At 38.7% G+C, this 12,411-nt stretch overlaps 1 protein-coding gene across 20 annotated transcripts in view; it reads left to right on the forward strand.

Annotated features, from left to right (window-relative positions):
• Positions 1 to 12,411, forward strand: part of LRRFIP1 (LRR binding FLII interacting protein 1) — a 114,600-nt gene that overhangs the window by 81,517 nt on the left and 20,672 nt on the right. For 16 of the 20 annotated variants that reach the window (XM_074872547.1, XM_074872548.1, XM_074872529.1 and 13 more), the window contains 3 exons: positions 8,165 to 8,197; positions 8,995 to 9,120; positions 10,287 to 10,358. In XM_074872547.1, coding sequence (XP_074728648.1) covers positions 8,165 to 8,197; positions 8,995 to 9,120; positions 10,287 to 10,358 — 231 coding nt within the window. The remainder of the gene's footprint in view (positions 1 to 8,164; positions 8,198 to 8,994; positions 9,121 to 10,286; positions 10,359 to 12,411) is intronic. The other 4 variants (XM_074872549.1, XM_074872533.1, XM_074872538.1 and 1 more) reach the window with 1 other exon arrangement.

Below are 12,411 nucleotides of genomic sequence, written 5' to 3' on the forward strand. Positions count from 1 at the left end.
TGTGAAAAAGACTGGGTTGTTGATGCTAGTGCCACATCTCCTTTGATTATTAAAATCAGGAAACCCTAAATCTTACTGCAGCATTCAAGTAGTTTAGTTTCTCTACGTTGAGCAGTATTTTGGTGTTGTGTTGCTGCAAACCTGCAGGGCTATCCGGAGATTGGATTTGAACATATTTGCTGGACTGTAGATTACCAGGCACCACGGAGTCGTTAGCACAGTGAAGTGCTAGAAGGATTACGTGCATCCAGCACATCTAGCATCATGAATTCCTAAATAGTCATGGCTGGACAAGGCTCAAGTGCTAAAGGCTTGTCCAACCCCTGTGACTGTAGTTGACCAAGAGAAGATTTTTTTCCGTTGCTTTTTACAAATATAAAGTAATTGTCTTCTGTTTTTTCAATGGCATATTGCTGCTTTCTCTCTGTGATTGTTCCACTATCTGTTTACAACTGTGAATATCTTTCCTGATTAATTTCAGAGCAAGGCCTGATAGCGTGGTGATGGTAGCAGAGTGCAGTGGCACGCTTCTTAGAGGAAACGTGCAGCTTACAGTAAACTAGTCTATAACAAAATTAATCTTCCATGTAGAGTGAGCTCTGAATTGTTGCACTTGAGTTTCAGTAAACTGGCTTTGCTTCATGGAAGCATTCCTCCTAGAGAAGTTTTAATGTGCTCATTCTTCTGGGACCTGTCACGTACTACCTACCACAACCCCAAGATATGATGAGGAGAGTGATATCGTAAACACACACAACGTGCTTCTCTAGTCATAACATCCTGTTGCCTTTATTGCTTTGTTGAGGAGCTGAAATTTAAATGCTCTAAATGTTGCCTTAAGGACTAATTAAGAAGGAATATCTGGGTAGTCAAAGAAGCTACCACAGCATGCAACATGGTAAACTGTAACGTGAACATTTGGAGCGTTTCCTCTTCAGTAAACACACGTAGTCTGCAGTAAGGAATTGCTTTGTATCTCATGTCCCCCAGCATGCTGAAACCTGTGCGCTCTGGGGGTTTTCTCCTGTAGTTAGAAATGCACAGTAGGTCTGCGTCCCAGTGGTGAAAGGTGCCTGAACTCTCCTCGCAGGGTTACTTCTTGCCATCAGGCAGGGAATGGACAAGCCTTTTGATCATCAAGTGAGGCCTCTCCTATTAAGTGAGAAAGAGCTGAATAAACTGTCCCAAAAGAAAATGGATTTGATAGAATAGAGCTATGTGCTCTGAAGTATTCTTAAAGACAAGGGTACATCCCCTTTTTTTAAATGATTTTTTTTCTTTTAAAAAAAGGATTTTCATCAGATAATGTATGGCAGTCGGTGAGCTATAAATAAATCAGTACTTTAATTAGTCCCTGAGTCTGAGCTATGCATTTTTGCAGTATATATCTTACATTAGTAATACTTCTTAAATGGCTTTGCAAACTGAATTTCAATTATCCCGAAAGCAAAAAAATAATCAGAATAACCAGGGATTCCATGAAAGTTCTTTAAGAACTGCATACCCATACATTGATGTTGGCTTCCATGATGTGTTCTTTGTATGCAGTCCGAGTCATTCGTGCAAGTTGTTTACGGTAATCACAAAATGCAGCTTGGCCCTCCTGGGAGCTCTAGGGGATTTTTTGTCTTTTAATTCTCTGCTTACATTTTGGACTGTTTGTATGCTGGAGATGGTTAGCTGTGTCAGCACCGATGCTGGAGAGGTGCCGAGCTGAATCTGCTCTGCGAGGAGGCAGTAGGCACTTTTTTTTTAATTTAAAGTAGAGGTTTATTGCAGGGTGTAAAGAGCTTCTGTTATTCCCATGGTGTTGAAGAAGAGCTGGGAGCTAACACCATAGTGGGTCTAAAAGGCACCACTGCAGGGGCTTTGCTTCTCCTAATGCAAGGTAGTACAAGCCTTATTAACAGGGTGGCATTGCTCTTAAAAGTTCTAATTACTATACTGGGTCAATGCAGCAGCACCTTGTGATTTATATTTTTTTCCTTTCTTTTCCTGTAATAAACAGGCAATGCCTTTTCCTGTAACTCACAGTAAGGAGTCACTTGCCTTTTACTAACAGAGGTTTGAAGGTGTTTTGGTAACGTTTTCAGTTGCATACTTGATCTTGGCAGTAAAGATGCTGAAATGGGGCCCTGTCTTCTCAGCGGGCTCAGCGATGTATGGCTTCCACTTGTACAGTCCTGGAATGTCATCTGCATGGACTTCCTAAAGGAAGAATAAAGATCTCCTTGGATGATGGTGATAAGTTATAGGAGGGGAAAAAAGTGGTTGTTTTTATCTATATGAGTAGTCTACATTAGAACTGTTTTAATATTGCTAACCCACAAAACTGAGATGTTCTCTGCCTTAATATACTGAGCCATATGCTTTCTTGATTCTGCTTTATATATCTTCTGGCATTTCCACACGTAAGGATTTGATTCCAAGTTTGCTTTTTAAACGGCTGGTGGAGGAGGAAGGAAAAGGGAATATATGTTGGGTTGAAAATCTGACTTTCCAGCATGCTTATGTCACTTGAGAGTGTGATAGTTTACAAAATCCATGTACTGTAATAATGAGTGCTTAACACTGAGGCTAAATATTATTTTCTTATGATTATGGGCATTATTAAGCAGAAAATGAAAACTGAACTGTTCCCAAACCTAGCTAATTATCCTGAGAAATTACATATTGAGAATGGAGGATGATTCAATTTGACTTTCTAAATTAAAGCATACAGTATCTTGTCACTGCAGCCTTTAAATTTTTTCTCAGAATTTTGTTTCCCCTTCTATCGCCGTTCATTAAACAATGAGCAAAAAGTGACGACAGAGGTTTTCCTGCTGCGCACAGTTTTGCCAGGTTATGTTCTCATTTGTGTTATCATCTGTGTAATACAGTAAAAGCCAGGAAGATACTTAAACACAGTATGTGAATATTTATTTGTCTTTTTATGTATTTTTAAGAACTCACTACATTTGCATGAAGTTTACTGTTTCTTTATTTTTTAACGTTTTTCCCATTATTCCTACTAGTAATTATTGTCTGCTGCCCTTGCAGTTACTGCAGATATGCACAAGTGTCATTTAATATTAAAGTCTTATACTCAATATTTAAGTACAGATCTTAAGACTACTGAGAGCAAACATCAGGCCCATGTATACAGAGGGAGGTAAACCTTGTGCCTGAGCTAGTGGCATGTTTTGGCCAAGATGGGCTTTTTAATATGAATTGCTGGAATTTTAAAAAATTAATAAACTACCAATGAAAAGCAATTATTTATGCATTTGAAATAGACTCAGAATGTGATAGTATTTATCTGAAGACTTTCTGAGCAAAGGAAAGCAAAATAATAGGAGAGGGCACATTTTGCTACCGTAAGAAGATGATCTTTTGTATTAACTCTCTTCCTTCTGTGGGGTCTCAGACGGTGGGCACAGGCATCAGCCTGGCCAGGCGGGCTGGTGCCCACAGCAGCATGATCGTACAAAGCACAAGTCTGAGAATGCAAGTGTGCAGTCCTCGGGTCGTATGTTAATGCGCAGTTGAGAATAGCTTTTCTTTAATTTGAAGAAGCTTATCATTTCTCACTGGAAATAAAATGAAGACAGTAACAGACTTAATTTTCAGGGAAGCAGTTATCAGCGTGCTCAGGCTTTGCCTTCTCTCCTCTACACTTACAGATTTACAGTAGGTTTGAATCCTAGCCCAGCCACTGACAGTCTGGGTGTGCTTCTGGCCCCTCCGGACTGAGGATTTGCTGCAGTGCTAACTTGCATTTCAGAGACTGATAAGTTTGTTTAAGCAATGACGTTTGGCATAACGCTCATTCCTGAGTGAGGATCCTTCTGACAAATCCACTTTAGACCTGACAAAGTTCAGCAGCAGTTTTCCCCTGCTGACTTCTAAAAGCTTGTTGCTAATTGCTAGTGTTAAGGTGGCTCTCACTGGAAAAATACGCAGAAACTCTCCGTGTTACTTCCTGCCCCAGCCCAGCTGATGATACTGGTAAGATGGGGATTGTAGGAGGGGTTATATTGACTGCAGTACTTACTATTTTTTTTTTTTTAATTCCAGTTTTTGTAGATACCATCCTGTGTTCAGCACTGCCTATTGTGAGCCATGTTTCCATTTCAAACTGTGCTGTACTACTTTAAGAGCAGGAAATGAGCTTAATTTGATTTGTCACCAAAAAAAGCCCCTTGCTTTTATGAGGAAGTTGCTCTAAGTTAAAGATCTTAGATGGAACTGAGCAGTGACAGCCACATACTGAACGCACTGAAGTTGTTCTCATACCTGAGCGTGGCCCGCAGCACCACCCAACAGCAAGGGTTTCAGATTTCCCTTCTCTGGCCTTGTTTAGGAGGCTGAAAGCTGGAAATTGTGCCTTAGTCCTGATTCTTCCATTGATGTAAAGATCTCTTTACTTGCAGCTGGGCTGTAGTACTTTACTGTCCCGGGGTCCCCAGTCTTCTCAGTAGGTGTTGGAGAGTTGTCTTGTTGGATGCACTGATAGTGCAGCAGGGGCTCTAATTTTGGCCTGAGCACTCACTGGTGGCAAAGAGCTTCAAGGGTTAACCTGCTAGCTGACTGCGGAGTAGAGAGAAATACTTTTTCAAACAACATATTAAAATATTTTTATTGTCTATGAAAAATAGGCAATATATCCATATATAGACTTTGTTGGATGATTTTGCTCTTGTTAAGTTTCCAGCTGCGGTAAGCCTCTGATACTGCTGACATTTTTGTAACGTGGCTCTGGATTTATTCCGAAATCGCTGTCAGAAGAGGTTGAACTCTGATCCCATTGTACTTATTTTGCCAAAACAAAGATGTGTGTGCTGAAGTTCCTTGGAAAATTACTTCCTTTTCCTGCTTTTTTTACACATTGAAGTACAAATTGCCCGAATTGTTGATCAAGAGGAAGGTAATCTGTGATTAGAGACAGACCCATACCCTTGTAGAAATGAAAAACAGTACAATGTTCTATAAATTAAAGGTCTGGTATCATTAGGTGAATTCCTCTTTAGATGTCCTCTTCTAGCAAGTATTCTGTCAGTGCTTTATATCTGTATGTGGGAAAGTCCCCAAACCAGCATATTTGCGTGAAGGGCTATGCTGAGTATAGTACTGTGAAGCAGAGAGGTTGTTCTCAGTCTGTTTATTCATTACAGTATTCTTTATTGAATGATAATACAAAAGGTAAGTATTTTGGGCAAGAAGTTTGTGCAGCTTCAAACAAAAATAAACATATTTTTCCTGACCTTTCTCTGTTTGATTTCTTACTGGATCAAATGCCAAAGGGCTTGTCAGGGACCTGGTGAAGGCTGAAAACCTGGAGTTCCCTCTGGTGGCTGACTGCTGTTGGAAAGCATGATTTATTTTAAGGAGTGATACTGTTAATCTAAAGGTGACCAGAACGAAAACTGTACTGTATTAATCTAAAATAGACTTCTGTCTTTCTACAGCTTTTGGTGTATCACTGCCACGTAACCATAAAATGAAATGCTGCTTGTATCAGACTGACTTTTTGCTTAGAAAAGTGTTGTGTAGCAGGAGGCATCTTTGTAATGACAGGATACTATATTAGAATGAGGAACTGGCTTTTCTCAAAACATTACATTTTAAAGTGTTAATATTTAAATAAATCAGTAATTACTGTTTTTGAGGAGAAAATGCTCTGAATATTCCATTCGTGGCACCAAATGGGTGTGTGTATGACAGCATGACTAGGAAATGAAACCTCCTCAGTTTTTTGTGGCTTCGTTTTGATTGGTTTTGGTGGTTTTTTTAAAAACCATGTCAATTTTAGAAGTTACTTAATAGCTTTAATTAAAGATTATGCGGCCTTTGAGAATTATTAAAGATTGTTTTGCAGTACATGTATAGCAAGCTTCACAGGCGTGGTTACAAGTGCTCTGAGAAGAAATGTCCACCCTATGCATCTCTCTTACCACATTGTCTTCCACATTCCCCCCTTTGCAAATGGAAGCTTTTATTTGACTCGTGATGCATCATTAAAATTTCGTATCAATATTTACTCCCTTCTTTATCTTAACAAAACCTGAGATTGCACATTTTTTGAGAAAACAGAGGAGATTCTGCAAATGGCTTAAAGAAAATAATATTTTGAGTTGTGCCCTGAACCCCTAAGGTAGCCTTCACAAAAGGCTCTACATAAATTTCTGGAAGTGCATTTGTGCGAGTGTGTGTATACACTAAGCTTTGGTAACATGCCAGTATTTACACTGCCACAACTGTCTTAATAAACAACAACACAGTGTTTGGCAGGGCTAGAAGTCTGCCAAATCCAGTACTTGGAGCTGTCTGGCATGACAATAATAGCCTGTTTGCAAAAGTCAGTCCTTCTTGTTTATTGGGTCTGAACTGAAGTATCTGTCTTCATTAGTGACCACCTCTTATTGCATCCAAATTCAGAGATTCCCCCCCCCCAGTACTTTGTGTATTCAGTGTCTTTGCAAAGTTTTTATCTAATGCTTTAAGTCTGGCTGATTTTACTTTGAAGCCTAAGTCTTAAATTTTCTTAATCCAATCATAGAGATTTCATGATATGTGTTGTCAGTGTAAAAAGCTGATTTGTAATAGATACCTCTCAGTTCTGTTTTTTTTTTTTTAATAGGGTACCATAGGTAATATGAAAAATAATGAGTGGGATCATCCACATATTACTCTATATAATTCAAAGAAAAAAAAAAAAGTGAACTGATTGGAAAGAGATGTAGTTTTTGAGTGTGTTTTCAATGAAACTTATAAACTTAACCTCAACTATTCCCTGACTTACCCTGTATCAGATCTATCCTGATTTTTGTTGTCATTTCAAAACCACTCTTCCGTTCAGCTTTTAGGCTCTTGATCCGGGGAAGCCATTAATTTTCTAGAAGTCTTTTGGGAAACCATCTTAACTGTGGTGCTGAATGTTCCCAGAAGAGGTTGACATGTTCTGGACTTCTTGAGTTCTGCTGAACTTTTAATTTCATTCAGTCCTTTTTACACTTAGTTCCATTTTAGATGGAGATACTTATAAAAACAATCTGTTATGAAACACAGGTTTTTTTTTTTTTTTCTCCCAAAATAGCAAAGTGAATAATGGCAAAATACTTGATTTTAAATTTCTGCTCTTGGGAACTTGTATATTTTGTTTGGTTTCAGAGCAGGAAAAAGTTGATAGGGTGGTTGCCGTCAAGGAAAAATAAATCTGCTCAGTTTGTATGTGGGTTTTGCTCTGTAACTTTCTTTGAAGCATTTAAGCTGTCTGTATCCATGGTAATTTTCTGTACTGCTAAATGCTACTTTGGCTCTGTGCAGGATCTCTCTTCTGAATTAGTAAATTCCAGTGAAGTACTGAAACCATAAGAGTGCTGTTTATTTAGACTTATCAGAGGTCTTAAGCTTTAGATTTTTCTTTTTTTCTTTGTCTTTTTTTTTTTTTTTTTTCTTCATTCTTCTGGGAGTGGTGCAGACACAGTACAGTCCTTCAAGTCTAACTTAGTACCTTGCTTTTTGGAATGGGGAAGGATGTGCTGGCAGCCTTCAGAGGTAGTCTTTTGATAGTTAAGGTCCATAAAAAAATGTAACTTCAAGAAGCTATCTTGGTCTGGAGATCTATTGACCTTTCAGTTAAAAAACTTAACCTCTCTACTTAAGTAAATTGCTATTGGGAGTTCATTTGAGGCATATTTTAAACTGTTCTAAAGTAAATAGGAGTAGCTGCGTATGTCAGCACCGCAGTTGCATACAGCTATTTTTATGTCTGGGGAGAGACCTCTGGGGTTTTGAGTTCATGCCTGCGTAGGTCTTTACATTCTTGTATTGTTAACTCAGATCACATGCCAGCTTCATGTTTGAAACATTGTGATGTAGAATATGGAAAAAAAATGTTTTTCTGTCTTATTTAATAGACTAAATAGTTTTTTTTATCAATAAGTGTATTCCACTTAATTACGTACTGCTTAGAAATTTGAGGTGAATTGTCCAGCCTTGTGCCCTGAGATACCAGCCAGGACACTGCTGTTCTGAGTGAGCTGGCTGCTTTTTGGGTGGATAGAAATTGCTATTGAAAACTCTTTTACAGATTTAAGAATTCCCTTTCTGGTATCTTACTGCCTTTCTCTTGTCCTTTATTGATTATATGAATGATTCCTTCTAAATCTTTGTTTTACAGATTGAAGAAAGGCCAGAAAAAGACTTTGAGAAGGTAAGAAGGATCTTATGAGTTATTCTGACAGTAGTGCTTTCTTCATATTCTTTTTGGTAGGTAGAACTTGCAGTTGTCAGTGAGTGTACAGAAATCTATAAAATCCATTGTGGGGAAAAAATTTGAGTTGTTGGAGGCTTCTACTACATTTTTGAAGATGAACTTTTCAACCTCTGGTCATTCAGATGTTAAGTAGTTGATCTTCAACAGCAGCCAGCTGAAATTGCTTTAGGCTAAGCCACATGACCACTGTTTATTAGATTTTAATTATGGGATTATGTAAAAATAAATAAACTTTAACAAAAAAAAGACGAGGATACTGCAGTAGTGGGAAAGTGGCTTAATGCAAGAACCCTCACTTCAGTAAAACAGTTAATGTGGCTACTGCTGCAGAGTAATACATACCCATGAAAGGAAAGGAGCTTGAGAGGTAGTCAGAAGCATCCACAAAATGTATTACTGCAAGTTCTGAAAATATCTGGCAAGATGATACTAGCCCCTAAAGACTTTGTCTAATTAAGAATAAGAATTAGTAGTTAGAAGCTAAGTCAGGCAAACTCTTATTAAAGTAGTGTTTAAGTACATCTGATCTGCCTTTTCTCATCAGTTTCCCTTGTTAAATCTTGATCTTTTGATTTTTCTTGTTACAAAGTTACATTTTAATAAAATCTACATAATTTAGAAGTGCACGGGTTGGTGTAACACGTGCGTTAAACAAACCAACAGCAACAAACTACAAGCCCACAATATATCTGGAAAAAAAAGTTACAACTGTTTTTAACTGTGTGTGATTGTAGGGAGCACGTACTGTCTCAAGCTTATCAGCAGCTACCTTGGCTTCTCTGGGTGGGACTTCATCACGAAGAGGCAGTGGGGATACATCCATCTCAGCCGATACAGAGGCATCTATTAGAGAGATAAAGGTAAGAAATCCTTAAAACCAGCATAAATTATTAAATACCCTTTAGACTTCTTTCCAGAAAAAAAACCCTGTCTTGTCTCCCCCTCCTGGCAGTTCTGAGAAAATGAACTGTATGCTGTGAGTGAAAAGTGAATGGATTTATTAGAGAGATGCTGCTGGGAAGCTAGTGTGTATTGCAGGAATACTTGGATAAAGTCCTACAGCATATGATAGCAGAACAGACTGATCATAATAGACACATCTCATCCTAACCTAATGAAACGGGAAATGGACTCAATGTATCACACTGATAGGAGGATTGAAGTAATGCAGGAAGCACTGCATTTACGGGATGCTAATTTGGGGAGGGGGGTTTATTTTGTAATCTAATTAATGATTCCGTGAAGTTAGACACATCTGAATAGCAAATCGATACGAAATCCAGTGTTCATATCATTGAGTGCTGGTCTGGGTGGTCCACCCCTAAATTGGTTTTTGTCATCTGTTTTTTAATGCTCCATTCTGAAGACTATTTTAAAATGGGGAGTCTGAATTCTGTGAACTTTCATGCGTACAGCTTACAACTCTTCTGAAATTATAGCCAATTAAAACGTGGAATTTGTATTAGGACCTCAGGTCCTAATAGACAGACAAGCAGGTCTGTCCCAGTTTCAGCACTGTAAAACAGCTGAAAGATAGCCATTTGCTGGGGACCAGGGACAAAAGAGGAGAGAGACTGTGAAATAGGACTTATAATTAAATTTAGTGTGATGGATGGTTTTCATACAATTTTTCCTACATTTATAGTATAGCCTGTATTGCAGACTTGACTTTGGCAGCCCTTACCCTTAATACTAGAATTCCTCAAAGAGGGTGATAATCAGTGAAAAGGGTAGAGAAGGGCTTTGTGGCTGGGGTCTGTAATTGTTGGAGTCTTTGAAGCTGGGTCTGCATCTTGTCCTTAACACTGAAGACTTCATTTTTTCCAGTCAGGAAGAGCAGAATTAGCATAAACTTCTAACCAAGAAATTTCATTGTCCAGTAAGGCTACAGGTTAGGATCAGACCCGTTAACCTGTCTGGTAGAAATACTTAAATGAGAACTCTGGATACCTGCTTTTCCCTCTCAGCTGTGCTTCTGCTTGTTAGCTTCAGTGGCACCATTCACCTTTCTCACCGTTTTCCTCAGGATATCTATGAGTTAAAGGACCAGATTCAGGATGTAGAAGGCAAATACATGCAGGGACTGAAAGAAATGAAGGTACTGGTTTACTGCAGACGGGGAGTGATCATTAACACCAGCTAAACATTCAGAGAGTTGGTGTGAGACCTAGAACTGACCTTGCATGCTTTCCTCTGGGAAGGGTTGTGAATTGTGTGAAAACTGTTTCATTAACTGGAAAAGAATCTGTTCTGACCCTGAATGATTGTGGTGAGAAATGCTTCCAAATGTTAACTGAAAGGCTGCTGATTACTGCTGCATGTTGTCTTTGCTGTTTTGAGAAGGTAATAATTTTGCTAGCAAATTAAAATTATTAGTTGGTGGGGTTTGTTTTTTATAGCTTCCTAATCCAGGAAGCCTCCCAATATTGGAAGATTAACTCATGTCCTACAGTGCTATGAAAAGTCGGAGTTTAAAAGCTTGTATGATTTTGATAAGGTCCAGCATGCCTCTGGAAGGTCATGCATGTGAGGTGGTGACTATCATTTTGGTTTCATATTTAGCTTGCAGAAGACACCCTTAAACAAGTCTTGTATCAAAACTCCATCTAACAAAGCTTGTTGGGTGAAGAATGCACACTCACACCCGTTGGCACTGAAGAAGCGCTTACCATTTCCACGAAGCCATAAATGGATTTTGGTGCACAACTAAATTGTGCATCCATGTACCACCACCTCATAAGTGAGCAGCAACATGAGCTGCGTTTTTTGGAAAAGGCAGTCTTGCAAATGTATATGTAGACATCCAGGCATATAATGCAACGTTTATCAGCGTTAATTGCTGATTGTGTCATCGGCTCAAACGCTGTGACAGGCCAAGATGCTGCCATCTTAAGTGAGTTGTCAATGGAAAAAGAGTAGTTTGGCCCTTTTTCTGTAAAACCTGTTTTTTTTTCACTGATCACTGTGTAGCAGGTGTAGCAAAACAATCACACTACATAAAAAAAAATGTAGGTAATTTTTCAGTTTTTGTCCCTTAGACTGCCTTTTGTAGTGATTTGTACCTAAGCCGCACTGCTTGATGCTAAGAAAACAGAACATAGCATGTTGAAGGAGTGGTGCAGCAACTACCTTAACTTTTTACTTTCATATACTTCCTTTCCAGCCAATTTCTGAGGTTCGATCCTACCACTTTCCAAATCCTGGTGGCTTTCCTGGACATGGTATTTCTCATCCTTGGTCTGTAAAGTGCACCAAACCCACAGTTTTTGTTTGGAACTGTACAAATTCATGTCCTTAAGGACAAATTATTTTATTTGTCAATAGAAACGTAAACTAAACTGATTCAGACTTAATTTTGTCATCATCTCACCACTGTCATCCCCAGTTACATTTATTGAATGAAAAAGGAAGTATATGAATTTCACCTGTGTTTTAAATGTAATTACTAGAATTACTTAAGTTCCAAGAGAAATTGCTTGACCTGTAAACTAAAGTGTTGACATGGGTGTCCTCCTTGTTTGCATATTTGCACAGTTTTGTTTATGTAATGCTCTTATTTCTGTATTAAAATCAAAGAGTACAAAGTTTGACTGCACAACACAGAATGATCCTGATCTTCATTTTGCCATCATTTATTATTATAAATCGGTATCTTATATTCAGGTTCATAGGAGGGGTTTTCAAGACTCTGGGAATTGTATCTTACAGAGTAAATTTGCAAAGAAGGGATGTGATACAGGAAACCTAATGAAAGATGATACATAAGGTCACAAAAGCTGCAGCTCTTCCACAGCGAATCCTAATTCCTGAGTCAATGTATTTAGTGGTTCCCACACTGCAAGGATCCCTGAAATTTGTGTGAAGGTGCTGTTAAACTGCCTTCATTCAAGGCCTAAGATCATCTGAAATTATCTTAAATCAAGGCCAGTTTACCTTTAAAAAAAAAAAAATTCCAACTTGTCATCTTCAGCAGCTACTTTAAGCTGCCAATGTGCAGGGGCAGCGAGGGGGAGGGAGAAGGAAGAAGACTCTGAGAAGGCAGAAGCTGAAGCAGCAGAAACCAGGAAACATTTTATCTGTCCTGAGGTAAGGCTTCTTGCTTGTAAACAGAGGCCTGGTGGGAACACAGGGGAGGTTATCTGCACCTTGGA

The sequence above is a fragment of the Strix uralensis genome, chromosome 6 (genome assembly GCF_047716275.1).
Source record: "Strix uralensis isolate ZFMK-TIS-50842 chromosome 6, bStrUra1, whole genome shotgun sequence".
Taxonomy (NCBI): domain Eukaryota; kingdom Metazoa; phylum Chordata; class Aves; order Strigiformes; family Strigidae; genus Strix; species Strix uralensis.